Raw genomic sequence first — 17,564 nt, 5'->3', positions numbered from 1 at the left:
GACTCATTTGGAAAGACCCTGATGCTGGGAAAGATTGAGGGCAGGAGGAGAAGGGGATGACAGAGGATGAGATGGTTGGATGGCATCACCGACTCAATGGACATGGGTTTGGGTGGACTCTGGGAGTTGGTGATAGACAGGGAGGCCTGGCTTGCTGCGGTTCGTGGGGTCGCAAAGAGTCAGACACGACGGAGCGACTGAACTGAACTGAACTGAGCAGAGACCATGTCTTCTTCAACGGAACCCTGCAAACTGTCTAGTCCCATGCCTTGTATATAGTGGGCATTTGACACATGCCTAATGAATGAAGAAAGAAATTTGTCTTTCTAAAGTCTTGGTAGAGGTAATAGTACAGACACTCAGGTTTTGGTCTACTGTGCTTTCTCCTTGAGGAGTCAAAGTCTTTATGGGGACAGAACACATATGTCCATGATGCAGTTAGAGCATGCAAGATGGAAATCCCACGAAACATGAAAGGGTGTCACCCCAAGCAAGGTGGCTGTGATTTTCTCCAAATTGATTGTTGTTTTCTTTTCAGACATTGACAGCCCCCAAAACCTGGTGACCAAGCAGGTGACAGAGAACACGGCCACCATCTCCTGGGACCCGGTGCAGGCCGTCATCGACAGGTACCTGGTGCGCTACACCTCTGCTGACGGAGACACCAGGGAGGTTCCGGTGGGGAAGGAGCAGAGCAGCACCGTCCTGACGGGCCTGAGGCCGGGCGTGGAGTACACGGTCCACGTGTGGGCGCAGAAGGGGGACCGGGAGAGCAGGAAGGCCGACACCAAGGCCCCGACAGGTAACATGAGGGACAAGAAAAGCAAACTGGGGTTTTTCACTGTGGGCCGATCTACTGCTGCTGAATTACGGCACTGCTGCTTTTGTGGCCCATGTCCTCAGGGACTGTGGATTATATTAGGAGTTTATAGTAAAAAAACAAAACAAAACAACAAGCTCCATTCACCTAAAGAAAGAACAAAGCATAATAATGGGCCCAGTACTGAGCAATCCCATGAATGTCTTAAAACTGTTTTCCAAAGCCTGTGTTTTTAATGACAATGCTTCTCAGCTATAGGAAATTATCGGGAATAAGATAGAGCCAATATAAAATTCTTGAAACCACTGCATTAAAGTACTGTTTTGTAGCAAGCTATTTGATTTTATTTTTTACTTAATAGGTGGTGTTTAGATTAAAGGAACAAATGTAACTTTTGGCAGTTGAAGGTCAGTGTTCATTTCAACGTGCAGCTAAATTTTAATGAACATTTTGTAAGTGCCAGGCCTGGGATATAGCAGTAAACAAAATAAATATGATTCCTACTGTCTTGAAGTCCAGTGGGAAAGACAGATAGTCAACAAGCAAATGCATTTTTAACTATAAATTATAAGTTTTGTGAAGGGGATGAACATGGTATATGTGTAGATAATAACAGGGCAGGGATGAAATGGGGGAGTAGTAGATAACACAGGAAGCTCAACCTGGTACTCTGTGACAACCTAGAGGGGTGGGATGGGATGGGAAGAGGTAGGGAGGTTCAAGAGGGAGGGAGTATATGTATACCTATGGCTGATTCATGTTGATGTACTGCAGAAACCAATACAACATTGTGAAGCAATTATCCTCCAATTAAAAATAAATTAAAAAAAGATGCACATTGACAGAAACACCCAAATAACAGTGGCTTAAACAAGAAAGAAATTTATTTCTCTCTTGTGGAATGGTCAGAGCATAAGGCGCCAAGGCTGATATGATAGCTCCATGGTTCAGGAGACCCAAGCTCCTTCCATATTGTTGCTCAGCCATTCATAGGGAGTTTTCCCAGAAAAACCCAAATGAACTTCTTGGCCAATCCAATACATGGTCATCACCCATCCTCACTCCAGGCAGTGGAAAGGGGCGTGGGAAAGGGAAGAAATGCCTGCACTGCACATGTCACTCCTCACATTCCCCCGGCTAGACCGAAGACACAGTGTCCCTCACCACAAGGGGAACTGGGAAATGGAGTCTTTAGCTTGATGGCCATGTGTCCAGCTTACAGTTCTGTTATACTGTCCCATCCAATACAGTGGCCACTAGCAACATGTGGCTAATTAAATATTTAACTAACAGTAATTTAAAAATTACTTTCTCCTCGAAAGAAAAGCTATGACCAACCTAGACAGCATATTAAAAAGCAGTCATTACTTCACTGACAAAGGTCCATCTAGTCAAAGCTATGGTTTTTCCAGTAGTCATGTATGGATGTGAGATTGGACCATAAAGAAAGCTGAGCACTGAAGAATTGATGGTTTTGAACTGTGGTGTTGGAGAAGACTCTTGAGAGTCCCTTGGACTGCAAAGAGATCAAACCAGTCAATCCTAAAGGAAGTCAGTCCTGAATATTCATTGGAAGGACTGATGTTGAAGCTGAATATCCAATACTTTGGCCACCTGATGCGAAGAACTGACTCGTTGGAAAAGACCCTGATGCTGGGAAAGATTGAAGGTGGGAGGAGAAGATTGAAGGTGGGACGACAGAGGATGAGATGGTTGGATGGCATCACTGATTCAATGGACATGAGTTTGAGCAAGCTCCAGGAGTTGGTGATGGACAGGGAAGCCTGGCGTGCTGCAGTCCATGGGGTCGCAAAGAGTCGGACACGACTGAGCGATTGAACTGAACTGAACTGAATTTAAAAATGATTTCCTCAGTTTACTAGCCACACTTCCAATGGTCAGTAGCCACGTGTGACTAACATATAGATTCTACACTATTCCCATCATTGCAGAGAGATCTCTTGGACAGCGTGCTTGTAGAGGAAGGGCAGAAGGGGGTTGGGGAAAACTAGCCATCTTGGGCAGAGGGAAGAACAAGTGTGTGGCCCTGATTTGGAATAGCATGAGATGGTTGAAGAACTTGAAAGGAGGCTGGTGTCGCTGGAGCATAGAGGCGGGGAGAGAAAGTGGCATGAGATGATGGGGGCAGGGGGAAAGGTCAGGTCATACAGGACCACCCAGTACCTCAAAGAGGGAGCATGCTATATCTATTAGGAGAAGAATGGAATGAGGTAAGGTCATTCAGGCCACAGTGAGGAGGATAAATGGGAGAGATGACAGGAGTAGAGGGCGAAGATTTGTCAAGTTGGTAGGGAGAGATGGACAAGTGTGGTGGCAATAGGGATGAGAAAAGAGGACATCAGGGCGTGTATTTTGGACGCATCAATGACAGTGTTTGTTGATGGATGAGATGTGGAGCAGGAAGAAAGTGAGGAACCAAGTATGACATCTGTTTCCGACTTGAGCAACATGGACAACTGGGGCATCTTCTGAGCGATAAACAGATTTGAGGAGAAACATTAAGACTTAATGCTTAAGCTTGAGGTACTCATGGGATTTCTTGCTTAATTGAGAGACTTATTTATTGATTCCACAAGTATTTATTGAATGTTTAATACATGCTAGGTGCTGTGGTGGATCTGCTCTTGTAGATACAAGTCAGGGACTCAGAATTGCTAGAAACACAGGGGCTCAGAATTGATAGGCACTGGGGAGCTGTGAGCATCTGGCTGGTGTTTAAAGCTATGGAGGGTCTTCCCTGTTGGTCCAGGGTTGAGAATCCACCTTCCAATGCAGGGGATGCAGGTTCGATCCCCAGTCAGGGAATTGAGATTTCATATGCTGGGGGACAGCTACTGAGCACCTCAACTAGAAAGCCCACGTGCCACACCTAGAGAGAAGCCCATGTGCCACAACAAAAGATCCTGCATGCTTCAACGAAGATCCAACATGCTGTGACTAAGACCTGACACAGCCCTAAGTAAATGATTAGAATATTAATAAAGCTGCAGACATGGTGGAGATCACCTGTAGACAGAGAGGAAGAGAGGGTACCTCAGGTTCCCCTACATTTTCAGATTGCTGATGGAAATCAGAGAGGAGGAGGCAGTTAAGAGAAACCCAGTGGAGTGTATAGTCATGAAAGCCAAGGGCTGAGAGTGTTTTGAGACAGGGGTAGTGGCTCAGCTCTACCAAATGCTGCTCAAAGGTCGAGCAAGGTGAGGATGACAGGTGTCCATTGAATTTGGCAAGATGAGGTTGTTGGTGACCTAGACTAGCAGTTATAGTGATGTGCTGTAGAAAATGCTAAACTTCACTGAGCTGAGGAGTGAACAGGAGGTGGGATATACAGGCAGGTTCTCCTGAGAAGTCTGTCGGTTAAGGGGAGCAGAGGGACGGGAGAGCCTAGAGCTTGTTTGTCTGGGAATGACGGGAGATGGGGAGAGACTGATGGCACAGGTGAGAGAGGGCAGATGAAAGGGAGCAAAGTCCTTGAGAAGGTGAAAGGGCTCAAAATTCAGGAGGAAGAGTGTCTAGGTTTTTTATCTAGTTTTTTTGTTGTTGTTGTTTCTTTGTTTGTTTACTTTAGGCCAGGCCACACAGCATGTGGGATCCCAGCTCCCTGACCAGGGATCAAACCCACGCCCCCTGAATTGGCAACATAAAGTCTCAACCACTGGACCACCAGGGGAGTCCCCAGAGTCCAAGTTTTAATGCAAAAAAACAGCAGGATCTTGGACAAGTCTTTTCATTTCTCTAGATCTCCCTTCTCCTCCCCTTTTATGAAAGGGAAGAAGTTTGAAAGACGTAACTTCTCAGCTCTCAAATTCTGTGAAACAAAATAGCTATATACCATGGAGATAGCAAAAGAGGTCCCTTCAGCTGCCATTTGGGTCGCTTGTCTTGTTGCTCAGGAGATTTTTTAAAAAATTTTTAAGGGAACTAGAAGGACAAAAAATTTCCATGTCGATAAACTTGGAGAAGATCAAATTCCTTTCAGTTTTAATATAACATTTTTCCAGTGGTTTGTTTCCCCTGGAAAAATGCTTTCAGTGGAATTGTATTGTTAATAAAAGTAACATGAATGGTGATGTGTTCCTTTAGCCCTAAAATTCAGCATTTCCTTTTTAAAAAGAAATTGACAGCCCCCAGAACCTGATGACCGAGCAGGTGACGGAGAACATGGCCACCGTCTCCTGGGCCCCGGTGCAGGCCGTCATCGACAGGTACCTGGTGCGCTACACCTCTGCTGATGGAGACACCAGGGAGGTTCCGGTGGGGAAGGAGCAGAGCAGCATCGTCCTGACGGGCCTGAGGCCGGGCGTGGAGTACACGGTCCACGTGTGGGCGCAGAAGGGGGACCGGGAGAGCAGGAAGGCCGACACCAAGGCCCCGACAGGTACTGTGAGGGGTGGGGGACACGAGCCCTTCACACCCAACAGGAGATTGCCTTCCTCCACATCTAGTCTGAGGAGGGGAGCAGGGAACACAGTGCTGCCCCTGAGGGCGTTCTTCAGAGTGCTTCCCTTTTCACCCTTCCGAGGTAATGCCTTGACAGACAGTTTAGGAAGGGAGTGGTGTGAAGGAGCCTGTGTGGAAGGGGGCCTCCCTCACACCCCTCTTCACCCAGCCCAGCTCCCGGGCTCTCCGTCCCGACCTGAGGACCTGGCTGGGCCTCCGCTCCAGTTTGGGGAAGAGGGAGGCAAGGAGCCCTTTTTGCCTCCATCTCCACGCTGGAGGCAGTGGTGGAGCATCTTCCTTCTCTCACTGTCCCTCTCCAGTTGGCCACCAAAGGGGCCTGGACTGCCTGTATTTTGTGTGCGTGATGAGGCCTCCCAGGGGCCTGACAGGATCACGCAGCCCACCCTGACGTCCTTGGGTCTCCTTGGACAGCCTGGGCAGAGCCTGGCCATCCCCTGTGCGGCCACAGTATTACCATGTGTGGCCACTGGAACGAGAGGTGCCTTGAATGTATTCATTATTTTTATCAGTTACAGTTAACGGACGTTTTCAGTAAAAAAGTAATACACGCTTATAGTGAAAATTTTCAAACTAAACAAAGGTGTGTAGAAAGAAAAACTCCTCCACATCCAAGGCTCCCTGATACCCAGGACTTCTCTCCTGGGGTAACCAACATCTTCCTCCTTCCTTCTCCCCCTCCCTTCCTCCATCCCCCATCTCCCCCAACCCCAACCCCCAGTCTCCCTCCCTCTTCCTTTCTCCTCCATTCCTCTCTCTCTCTTTCTTCTTTATCTTCTCTTTGTTTCACTTTCCCGGTTAAAAAAAATTTTTTTTTGGCTGCGCTGTGCAGTGTGTGAGATCTTAGTTCCCTGACCAGGGATCAAACCTGCACCCCTTGTAGTGGAAGCTCAGAGTCTTAACCACCGAATCACCAGAGAAGCCCCTTCCCCATTTTTAAAGACAAAAATATTTCATCTTTCTACTTCATAGAAATGTAGAAATAACTAAGACAGACATCTCAGGTTCATAACCTGGGGATGGGTGGGCAAAGGGGTGGCAGAAGCCAGCTCAAGATATTTCCATAGTTAAGGTTTTCCTTTGATTTTGAAACCAGGAAATTCAGTTTTCCCGCGTGATGGATGGAATAAAATCCAGACCAGATGTTATGCGTTAGAAAGCCACACCACGCTGATATTACAGAAACTCAAAATTTGTCAAAACATCCTAATTCGAAACAACAGCTGTGTGATTTCTATTAAAATACTGCATTTCAGTTCTCAGCTGAAATGCTACTGGGTAGAAAATAGCCTGGAGACATCTTTTTTGGAAACTTCTAAATTAAAATCACCCTCTATGATAATGATTTTTCAAAATGGAAATTTCCATTCATATCTTGTTTGCTTAAAAAAAAAGTGAGCTGTCTGACCAATTACTGTGGTGTTGACTAGAATTTTTGCTGAGATGTAGTCTTCACGCTTTCCCTCTGGTGTTTGAGTGCAGAAGTGCGTGGGGATGAGAAGACATCTCTGCTTTTCCTCCATCTCCACTGCCCTGTCTCCCTTTGTCTCCTCTTTTGTACAAGCATCTCCCCTGCTTCCCCATTTTGTACGGGGTATGCCTCTAAGGCTGCACGCTTAGTTACCTAAGACACAGAGCTTTATATTTCTGTACCAACTTAATTTCTATTATAAGTTCCCGTTCTGTTTGTTAGTTGGAAATCTCAGTAAATTTAGAGTCATGCTCCTCCCTCAGGGCTGAGTGTGAGGTCTCAGGTGATTTTCCAAGGCCAGGCATGGGGTCCCATCTGGTTTTTCGGTCATCTTTCTGGGCAGGTGTTTTTACTGAGTGCCCCTGGTTTCTGTATGCAGGGGCCTTTCAGATCTGTTTGCCTCTGCTACTCCCAAACTCAGAGTGCCATTTACCACATCATATATATATATATATGGGTCTTAGCATTGGGTCTTCGTTCTTCCTTGCCACTTTGGGAGCCCTGCCATCTCCAGGACTTTGCTGACCGAAGTTGCTCATACTCACCACTCTCTGCAGCTTCCCTGGTGGCTCAGTCAGTAAAGTATCTGCCTGCAGTACAGGAGACCTGGGCTTGATCCCTGTGTCAGGAAGAACCCCTGGAGAAGGAAATGGAAACCCACTCCAGTATTCTTGCCTGGAGAATCCCATCCCATGGACAGAGGTGCCTGGTGGGCTACAGTTTATGGGGTCACAAGAGTCAGACATGACTGAGTGACTAAACCATCACCACCACCACTCTCTGCAGATCTGCTGGGGAAGTGGGAGCCCAGGTTCACTCCCTCTGAAACTCACCCCTTAACCCTCTTGTCCTCCATGGGTTTATACTTTTAGAAAAATAGATCCTAAAGACCTTATGGCAAAGAGGAATGGAGCCTGCTACTTGCTTGATAGGAAGAAGAAAATGGGAGTGTGTAGGTAGAGAATATAAGCGGAAATCTCAAAAATTACCTCTTTTCATTACCTTAGTAATAATAATTACTTGATGTTTTATATACAGACATTGACCCTCCCCAAAACCTTCATCCTTCTGCTGTAACCCAGTCCGGTGGGGTATTGACCTGGACACCCCCCTCTGCCGAGATCGATGGCTATATTCTGACCTACCAGTTCCCAGACGGCACTGTCAAGGTACCAGACACTTGCCTTTTCTCTTCTGCCCCAGCCTCCATGTACAGCAACTCACTGGGGCCGACCAATAGCTGGTCCATGGCAACCTTCTTATGAACGTGTTGATCCCTACTGATCACTTGCTGTATGCAAGGGAGAATGCTAAACGTGGTCATTTGTGAACAGTGTACGTGTGGTCTCATTTTATGGGACTAACCTTCGTGCCTGCTCCTTCCTAGCTGCCTGTCACGTATCTGCTGGCCACACATCTGTCCCGTGTTACTTCCCCAGTAAATGTTAGCTCCACGAGGACAAGGAATTTTTGTCTGCTTTGCCTCGCCTTGTGTCTGAAGTGTTTGGAACTTAGCACATGGTTGGTGTTCAATAAATATTTATTCAATGAATTTGATTAACCTTATTTCAAGAGTTATACCTCTCACCTGGAATTAGAAAGCCAGCATATTTTTGTGACTTGTCCCAGTGGAAAGTTATTATTCTCTTTCCTTGAAAGAAAAAAGGGAGGAAGGAAAAAAGGAAGGGCACCTTGATATATTCATTATCTCAGTGGTAAAGCTGCCACTATAAGCCTAGGGAGAAAGGTTATTGAAAACCCAGCTATCTCCCTGCCTCAGAGATCAGTGGCCAGCTTCACCTTGCCCATTACTTTCTCAGCTTGGTGTTGTTAGCCTGTTGCTGCCCGTAGTGGCTGTTGTTGGTGCCCCAGCTTGTATCTGGAGGGCAGGAGACCTCATGTGTACTCCCCTCGAGGTCGCTGCCCCGGTGGCAGTTTGAGGTGCTGGTTCCCAGCTAGACCTCCCAGAAGTGCTGAATCTTCATGGCACAGCCCTAAAGAGAAGCGGCTGGAACCTACTGGGATTCTGGGTTACTACTGAGCTCTCAAAAAGACAAAACTCTGCCCTCCCAAGGAGCTTCTGTCATTAGCACCAGGGAGTGCTGTTGACACTGAGGTGCTGCGGGTGATGAGTGAATGTCTGCTGTCTTCTTTGTTTGCTAGGAGGTGCAGCTTGGAAGAGGGGACCAGAGGTTTGAGTTGCAAGGCCTTGAGCAGGGTGTCACCCTGCCTGTCTCCTTGATTGCCTTTAAGGGTGATCGCCGGAGCAGGAGCGTATCTACAAACCTTTCCACAGGTAATGTGACCTCATGCACTCTGAATTAGACTGCAGTGCAGGACAAGCATGGGACAAGCCAGAAAATGTGTCCAAGGAAGAGCGAGTGGCGACAGGGCTCTGGATTTCTCTAGACAAGGGGAAATGGAAGTGGGGTTATGAATTCAGAAGAAATCCATCCCATGGTAAAGAGATGAAGGAAGGGAGTGAAGTGGAGTATTGTCTGGTGGAGGGGAAGAGGTGGGGCTTTGGTCAGAGGAGGAAGTGATATGAACTTGACCTTATTTGGTGGCACCAGTGGTAAAGAACCCCCCTGCCAATGCAAGAGATGTAAGAGATGTGAGTTCAGTCTCTGGGTTGGAAAGATCTACTGGAGGAGGACATGGCCAACCCACTCCAGCATTCTTGCCTGGGGAATCCCACAGACAGAGGAGCCTGGCGGCTTGCGGTGCATAGGGTCGCAAAGAGTTGGACACTGTTTAGCACACACTAGTACATTTGAGGGGTTTGATGAGAGCAGGGTGAGTGAGAAAAATAAGACGTGAGTGAAGAGTTGGAAGATACAAAATAGTAGGAGGTTCCAAAATAATTTCTAAACAAAATAAATGATCTTAAAATACGGGACTAGCCCCACTCCCCTCCTCCCTTGCCTTTCTCCTAACAACGCTGTCCTTCTGCTTGGTTCCAGTTGGTGCCCGTTTTCCACACCCTTCGGACTGCAGTCAAGTTCAGCAGAACAGTAACGTCGCCAGTGGCCTCTACACCATCTACCTGCATGGGGATGCCAGCTGGCCCCTGCAGGTGTACTGTGACATGGACACAGATGGAGGTGGCTGGATTGTGAGTCACACAGAGCCCTGGGCAGCTCTATTTCTTCTTCATCCATGGGAGAGAGATGCTTTGGTGCCTTGCAGCTATTTTCAGAGAACAGAGAACTGTAAGAACAGAGAACTGTAAGAACAGAGCCCGAGGTACTTGATTCCTGGGATAGAGCAGGCTTGGTTACATTCAGGCTGATGTTTGGGAAGGCTTGTGGGTTTATCACCATCTATTAATACTAATGGCCTCTTTACGTGAGTTGCCTACATTTTACTCTCTGCAAAGCACACTCATAAACACGACCTTCACATATAAGCTATAGAATGAGAGAGATTATATTGCTCATACTTTATAGATGGGTAGATTGAAGCCCAAAAGGAGAAGCACTCTGACCAAGTCACATGTCATTCAGTTGATCAGTCATGTCCGACTCTTTGCGACACCATGGATTACAGCATTCCAGGCTTCCCTGTCCTTCACCATCCTCTGGAGTTTGCTCAAACTCATGTCTACTGAGTCGGTCACATGAGTTAATAACAAAGTTGGGACCAGATTCTAGGATTCCAGCCTCCTGGGTCATTGGTTTTCCCAGTGGGTCATCTCAGGTCATCCAAGATGGAAATACATGGCCTCTTTGGGGGCTCAGTCCTCTGAATTTTGGAGCCTGTTGCCCAAGCTCTGCATCCTGGCTCCACAGTACAGAAGCAGGGCCTTTGGAACTTTGATACGAAAGGCTAAACCCTGAAAGAAGGAAACTTGCAATGTTCTGATCATCTCACATCTGTGTGGAGGTTTTATTCTCTGTGGACCATTAAACCGCATGGTACCTTCTTTGATTGCATCTGCTGATCCAATTATACGATGAGCTGCTTTTGAGACTTTCAATCTGATCTTTCCACTTCTCCTTACCCCCTTCTCCCTGTGCCTGAACAGTGAGAGGCTCTCACTGCTCCAAACCAGCCTGCAGCCTGACCCGCTGTGCTTCCAACACTTGCTGTGGGAAGGAGAAAGCATGATCTCATAGAGCTCAGACTATGTTCCTTTACACATTCGCTCAGGGCCTGTGGAACCAAAGACACTCGAGCAGCCGCAGATAAAATGATGCCATCTGATAAGCAGCAAAGAGGAAAACTTATTATCCACACAGCTGCATCTGATGGCCGAAAGGCAGAAATGGATCAGATGGGGGACATTCCTGATTTATTTGTAAAAATAATGGAACCGAGTGTCACATGGAGGCCATCCACCTGACTAGACTCATAGGGCTGCACCTGCTGTTCTCCTCAGCACCACTGTACCTCTGCGCTTCTGTACCTTCAAGCTTGAAGCCAGTTCCCTGCCTTTGTCCCTGTAGTCACCCATTGGCAGGATGTCTGTACTGTCCAGTGTGGTCTTTTTGTTGTTTCTTTGTTTGCTTTCGGGGGTGGACGGTGGTGTGCTGCATGGCATATGGGATCTTAGTTCCCCAATAAGGGATGGACCCCATGCTTCTGGCTTTGGAAGTGCAGTATCCTGACCAATGGGCCTCCAAGGAAGTCCCTGTTGATGTGGCCTTCTTGAAAGCCAGCCTCACCCAGGCAAAGAGATGTTTGTCTGGGACAATTTTTTGAAAGAGACCTGTTGCTAGTCTGTCTGCCTGGGAGTATCCATGATTCTTTCCCACTAATATTTATTGAGTGCCTACTGTGTGTCGCGTACTGTTCTATATACTTAGGAACCAGCAGTGGACCAAATAGACAAAAATCCCTGACCTCAAGGAGCTTGCCTTTTACATCTTGCCCACACAAGTGACCTTTGCCAGAACACAGAGGTCAGTTCCAGAAATAACTCTGGGTTCCCACCAATGCCAGTGCCCCATCCCCTCCCTAGTCTTGTTTTCTCACCCAGGTTCCTGAAGATACTACATGAACTGAGACTCTATAGGGTTCTCCTCGAAGCCACTACACTCCAGAAAATATGTGGAGTCCTGCAAACCTCTCCACTGAATCTTTTACTGGCAATTTCCATGTTTTGGGGTGTTCAAAAGTCTTCTGTCACTGAAAGATGATCATAGTATATTATCCTTATAAACTGAGCTTCTCAAATCCTTTTAAGGAAATTCTTCTCCACTCAGGCAGCAAGAACACAATTTGATTAACTTGGGTTAGCCAGAACTCTGCCCTGAGGTAACTGAGGCTACGGGTGGGAAGCTGGAATGGAGACTATTAAGGAACACTTAAGTGTCTCAAATATTTCCATTTCTGTTTCCCATCTTGCAAGTCCTAAGAACTACATGAGAGGCTCTTTCCACAGGCATCTAAGTGAGATTTTCATTTTTTCCTCCTGATTTAGTCATTTAGGACTGAAAGTTCTAGAGTACAACAAAGCTCTGTTGTTAGAATCAAAGATTTTTTTCTCCTTTGAGATTTATTTGGCAAGGGGTTTCTGTTATCCCAAATAGTTCATTATAAGGTATTTTCACCTCATAGAAGGGAATGGACTAGATTCTCAGTGAGTCAATTAAGGCTGCCTGATCAAGATGTACAAATGATCCCTGTGGGTCAGTTCATTTGAAATCTGACATTATAAAATGCAAGCTAACACATTTACTGAGATATAATAATCACTCATTATATCTGTATGAGCCAGACTCTGGCCTTTATGATTTATCATGATTCATGACCATGCTGAAGCCTTGATTTAAGATAATGACAAATAAGCTATTAACATCTTGATCTCATAGTTTAGAGAAGTGAGGCTAGTCAAGGCTAACTGACTTGCCCAAGGAGACAGCTAGTAAGTGTAGAGCTGGGTCTATAGTGATGCAAAGAGCATCAGAACCTTTTTTTTTTTTTTTCCAATTTCTCTAGCCACACTGAAGCATTAGTAAAATAAACAAATAAACAAACAAAAAAATACTTTGGCACTATGTTCATTGATTGGAGATAGAGACCAAATGCCTTTGTAAAGCCTCTGTCCTAGGAGAGTGGGATCAGATTTGAGCCTGACCTTACACGGGAACTAACTACATTAGTGGGAATAGAATTTGGTGCAGTGTGTATGGAACCAAATGGTGATGCCCTAGGATTTCATTGTTCATGATCCAGGAGTCCCAGGTGCCGTAATAGGAAATGAACAGCCCCAGAATCTTAAGGCATGCTCTTTAAACAGTAGACTCCACATAGCTGGTGTTTTCAGACTTCCTCAGGGAGAGATGAGGCAGTCTTTTATCTTTGCATCAGCCACTGAATAGTTGGCTGTGTGACTCTATTTGATTTTCTACACTTTCTCATCTGTAAAATGGCATTGTATATTCTTGCCCTGGAGTCAGCCTTTAAAAATGCTCAACGAGCACTTGTTACATAGATCAGTAAGTGAAAAGAGAAATCAAGGAAGCCAGGGAAGGAAGGTGGTGTCTCTACAAGATGGACACATAAGAAGAGGGGAGAGGGAACAACAGTGTTAGTGAGTGTTAGTGCAGTTGTTCACCGTGAGCATCCCTAAGTTCTGCTCGCAGCTCTCTACCCTTCACACACCCTGTCTCACGAGTCCTCCTAGCACCTCTAGGGGCAGACACCTCCTTCCCGCTTCCAACCCTGTTGGACAACAAGTAGACTGATGCTCAGGAACAGAAATGACTGAGTCACCAACCCCCTGCCAGGACCCCCACCCTTCATTCAGTGCCCCCCAGGCCAGCAGACAGGGACTGATGCTTCAGGAGTTGGCAGTGAGCTCTGGGCACTGTTGTGGGCAACCTGCTCTCTCCTCCGTCCCTGTGTCTTCCCAGAGAAAAATGTATCAAGAATGCTCAAATATTAGGAGGTCTACCTCACCAAATTCCAGATGAAGTGGTTGACTTCAAGGCACATGGTGGAAAAGAGGGGGACTGGATTTTGTGTTGGGGCTTCTGCTCTTGAAGGAGCGCAAAGGACAGAAGGTGGAGAGGAAGATGCCACTCCATTCCTAGGGAGTTCCAGACTCCTGTGTGGGGTTAGCTAGGGTGGCGTCTAGCTTGGCTGCCAAGGCCAGGAGGAATTAGAAGTGCAAAAGTATACATAGGTGTGTTTAGCCTTTAGATGCTTTTTAGATTTACTTCATAGAAAAGAATTGAGTGATTCTGACCAGCACTACCTCCCTTCCCCAGATGGAGGGATTTTTGAAAAGAAAGCAGCCCATACTCTCATGAAACAGCCCCAACTGTGTCTCTGTGTTGTCCCTTCTCACTCACTCTTCAGCTGAAACTGGTTGGCTTTCTGCCCTCATCACTCACTAGCACGGCCTTCGCTCAAGTCACTGGTGCTTCCGTGTCACCAGAGTCTGTGGGCAGTTTGGGCATCACGCTCCATGACTTCTCACCAGCATGTGACACTGTCGGGCACACTTTCCTCTGGTGGCCTTTCTGATTCCACATTTTCCCGATTGTCCTTCACATCACCAGCTGCTCCTCTTTCTCCTCCATGATCTCATCCTGTGGTGTGTGGCTCTTATATCTTGGGATCCACAAGTCTTCATTCTAGGCCACTTGCTCCTTTCAGTCCTGTTTTTTATCTCATCCTTCCAATGGCTTCATCTCCCTCTCTGTGTCCTGATGGCTTTCCATGTTAGGATGGAATGGGCTAAGCTGTAGTAGCAAACTAACACCTAATTCCAGTGATTTAACCCATAAAAGGCTTTTTTTCTCACGTGTGCAAAGTCACTACTAAGTGGTGACTCAGGGATTCAGGCTGATTCCAGCTCATGGTTCTGCCCTCTTGACATGTGGCCTTCACCATGGCACCATGGCCTGGGGCAATAGGGGAGAGAGTGGGGAGACCCCCTCCCCATACCCTGTGCCCCCGCTTTTAGTCCTGTAGCTGGAACAAGTCACATGGTTCCAACTTAACTGCAAGAAAGGCTAAAACAAAAAGTCTCTTTGTGTCCTGGAGGAGAGGAGAGTGAAATTGGACTTGGTGAGTGCCAGCACTATCTCAGACATGTGCTCACCTTCTAAGTCCAGCCTGGCCCTCTCCTGAGAGCTCTGGCCCTTACATTCAGCAGCTCCTATGGCACCTTCATTCACCAGGATACCTCAGAAGCCACTCACACTCACTAGGTCCCCAAATGAGCGATGTTGCCCCCATGGAAACTGTCCTCTCTCAGAGCCCCTTTCTCAGCAATCGGCAGAGTGAATTCCCATCAGCACTGGGAGCCCAGAACTCAAAAGGCAGTCTTGACGTCCTCCTCTCTCTCGGTTCCACTTCGGTCCTTCACCACCCCCATCAGTTTCACCTCCTGGCCACTTCTGTCCATCTTCAGGGCAGCCCCCAGCGTGCCATGCTGTCCTCTCTCATTCAGCCACGTCTGTCCACGTGTGTCAGAGAGAAACACCAGTCTCCCTCTTCAGGTCTTCCAGAGGAGGAACACCGGGCAGCTGGATTTCTTCAAGCGCTGGCGGACCTACGTGGAAGGCTTCGGCGACCCCATGAAGGAGTTCTGGCTTGGTATGATCTTTGAGCATCCCTGAAGGCTGGGGTGTGGAGGGGAGATTCCTCCCTAAGAAGCTGATCAGGCATCTTGAGGGAGCTCCCCACATTCAGGAAGGGCTCCAGGTGACGGGGGCACTGAGGAAGCTGCCCACCAGGGTGTTGGTGGGGCCAGGTCACTGGGAAGGTTCTCGTGTGCACTGAGTGTGTGGGAGGGTGGGACTGCCACACGTGGGCTTTCTCCTGCATCTGAGCCCCATACAATCTCCCTGCAGCCTGAACTTCTCAGAAGCCACAGGAGGAGAGCAGTTATTGATTGATTGGGATTCTGGGCTCTCACTGGGAAGTCGCACAGGTTCCCTGGAATTCTGTGAGGAATGCCAGTCATTGTGGCATTGTTTTCTCCCTTTTCCTTCTGCTCTTTTCTGGAGCAGATGTTCGTGGAGAATGAAATAGCCAGAAGCATCAATTGGGAAATGAAGAATTAGAAACTCATCATGCTGATTTGCAGCATCTGATAGAGTAGATGAGTTTTGTGGTTTGCTTGGTTCAAAAATCCCATCAGTGACCTTGAAGTCAGTGGTTGATCTCCTCTCCCGCTTGGTGAGATAAGTGGATGATAAGTAGGAATGCTCCTGCTTGAGAGAGAAGGAGTCAGTGGGGGTAGATTCATCCCATGATTACCTACCCTCCACCCCCGCTCCCTCCCAGAGGGCATGGTTTCCACACTCAGAAGCATGACTATGCCAAAGACATAATGGGTTGAGAAAACAGGCACCCCCTCCCCCAGAAGAGAAGGAATAGGGAAAACCCTCCCATTATCACAGGAGGAAAAGGCCAAGGCACCTTTGGGGGACTGAAAGTCTCAGATGCAAACGGTGGGTGCTCACACACACAGGGTAGTTGGTTACCAGAATTCTGTTCCTTGTTCTTAGGACTTGACAAGCTACACAACCTCACCATGGGCACGCCCACCCGCTATGAGGTGAGAGTGGACTTACAGACTGCCAACGAATCTGCCTATGCTGTGTACGACTCCTTCCAGGTGGCCTCCAGCAAGGAGCGGTACAGGCTCACAGTCGGGAAATACAGAGGCACGGCAGGTAAGACAAAATGTGTCCTTCCTGCTGGGGTCTCCTGCCTGGTGCGTCTTGAGGCTGGGTCGGCCACCTGCTGTAGACTTGGGGGACGGAATATTGTTTTACAAAGGTGAATTGTCCTCACTGAACAGCTGAGGCCCTGCTCCCTGTAGGGGGTTAAACAGAATCATCAAAGCAATCTTTGACCATAAAATCAGAACTTCTGTATGTTACACACTGATCCCCTACCAGTAAAATTCTTCCTCTTCTACTGCCCCAATTCAGGCTGCTGTACATTAGCTGAAGAACCCACATTCTGAGAGATTTCACGGTGTCTGCCCACCTCTTATTAGGCTTCAGCAGTGTGGCTGCCACTCTTGCACAGCGGTGCCTGTGTGTGTGTTATTTAAATCGATTGTGGTACTTTGCCATAAATAAAGACAGAAGAATGAAAGTGCTGATTCACACAATAAGAAGTCTAGGTCTCATTAACTCCACACAACTATGACAACACAGAAATTAACAGTTCAGCTGAAAGGAGGGGAACGGTAGCTGCAATTAGCGTCTCACTGGATTTAAGCCAGTTGGTGGTGTGTTAAGTCGTGAAAGGAAAAGAACAAAATTAAGCAGCTGATGAAATACTGAAATTATGACACTGAGCATTTTCTTTAAGATGCAAGGTGTGGTTATTGTTTTAATACTATACTTTAAACCTATATTTATCGTCTTTAAACCCTAGCAAGTAAGTCTAGTGTTTGACATAGCGTGTTTTTGACTTTGTTGGGGCTATGTAGGAATGTGTGTGTGTGTGTGTGTGTGTGTTAGTCGCTCAGTCGTGTCCAACTCTTTGGGACCCCAGTGACTGTGTCACACCAGGCTTCCCTGTCCTTTACTATCTCCCAGAGTTTGCTCAAACTCATGTCTACTGAGTTGATGATGCCATCCAACCTCTCATCTTGTGTCATCCCCTTCTTCTCCTGACCTCAATCTTTCCCAGCATCAGGGTCTTTTCCAATGGGTTGGCTTTTCGCATCAGGTGGCCAAAGCTTCAGCTTCAGCATCAGTCCTTCCAGTGAATATTCAGGGTTGATATAAAAAACGTGGAAGTCAGGCATAGAAAAAAGCCAGTTAAAATACAATTGGGAAGCACAGATGGGTATTTAGTTCAGTCTAAGGATAT

At 47.1% G+C, this 17,564-nt stretch overlaps 1 protein-coding gene across 2 annotated transcripts in view; it reads left to right on the top strand.

Moving 5' to 3' along the window:
* Positions 1-17,564, top strand: part of TNN (tenascin N) — a 72,910-nt gene that overhangs the window by 45,377 nt on the left and 9,969 nt on the right. For both annotated transcript variants that reach the window (XM_086342442.1, XM_086342441.1), the window contains 7 exons: positions 539-802; positions 4,956-5,219; positions 7,809-7,939; positions 8,934-9,066; positions 9,734-9,885; positions 15,227-15,323; positions 16,241-16,408. In XM_086342442.1, coding sequence (XP_086198568.1) covers positions 539-802; positions 4,956-5,219; positions 7,809-7,939; positions 8,934-9,066; positions 9,734-9,885; positions 15,227-15,323; positions 16,241-16,408 — 1,209 coding nt within the window. The remainder of the gene's footprint in view (positions 1-538; positions 803-4,955; positions 5,220-7,808; positions 7,940-8,933; positions 9,067-9,733; positions 9,886-15,226; positions 15,324-16,240; positions 16,409-17,564) is intronic.

This window comes from Bos grunniens, chromosome 16 (genome assembly GCF_055505025.1).
Source record: "Bos grunniens cultivar Pamir isolate PY7600 chromosome 16, Bosgru_T2T1.0, whole genome shotgun sequence".
NCBI classification, from domain to species: Eukaryota; Metazoa; Chordata; class Mammalia; order Artiodactyla; family Bovidae; genus Bos; species Bos grunniens.
This window is presented reverse-complemented; position numbering and strand designations above follow the sequence as displayed.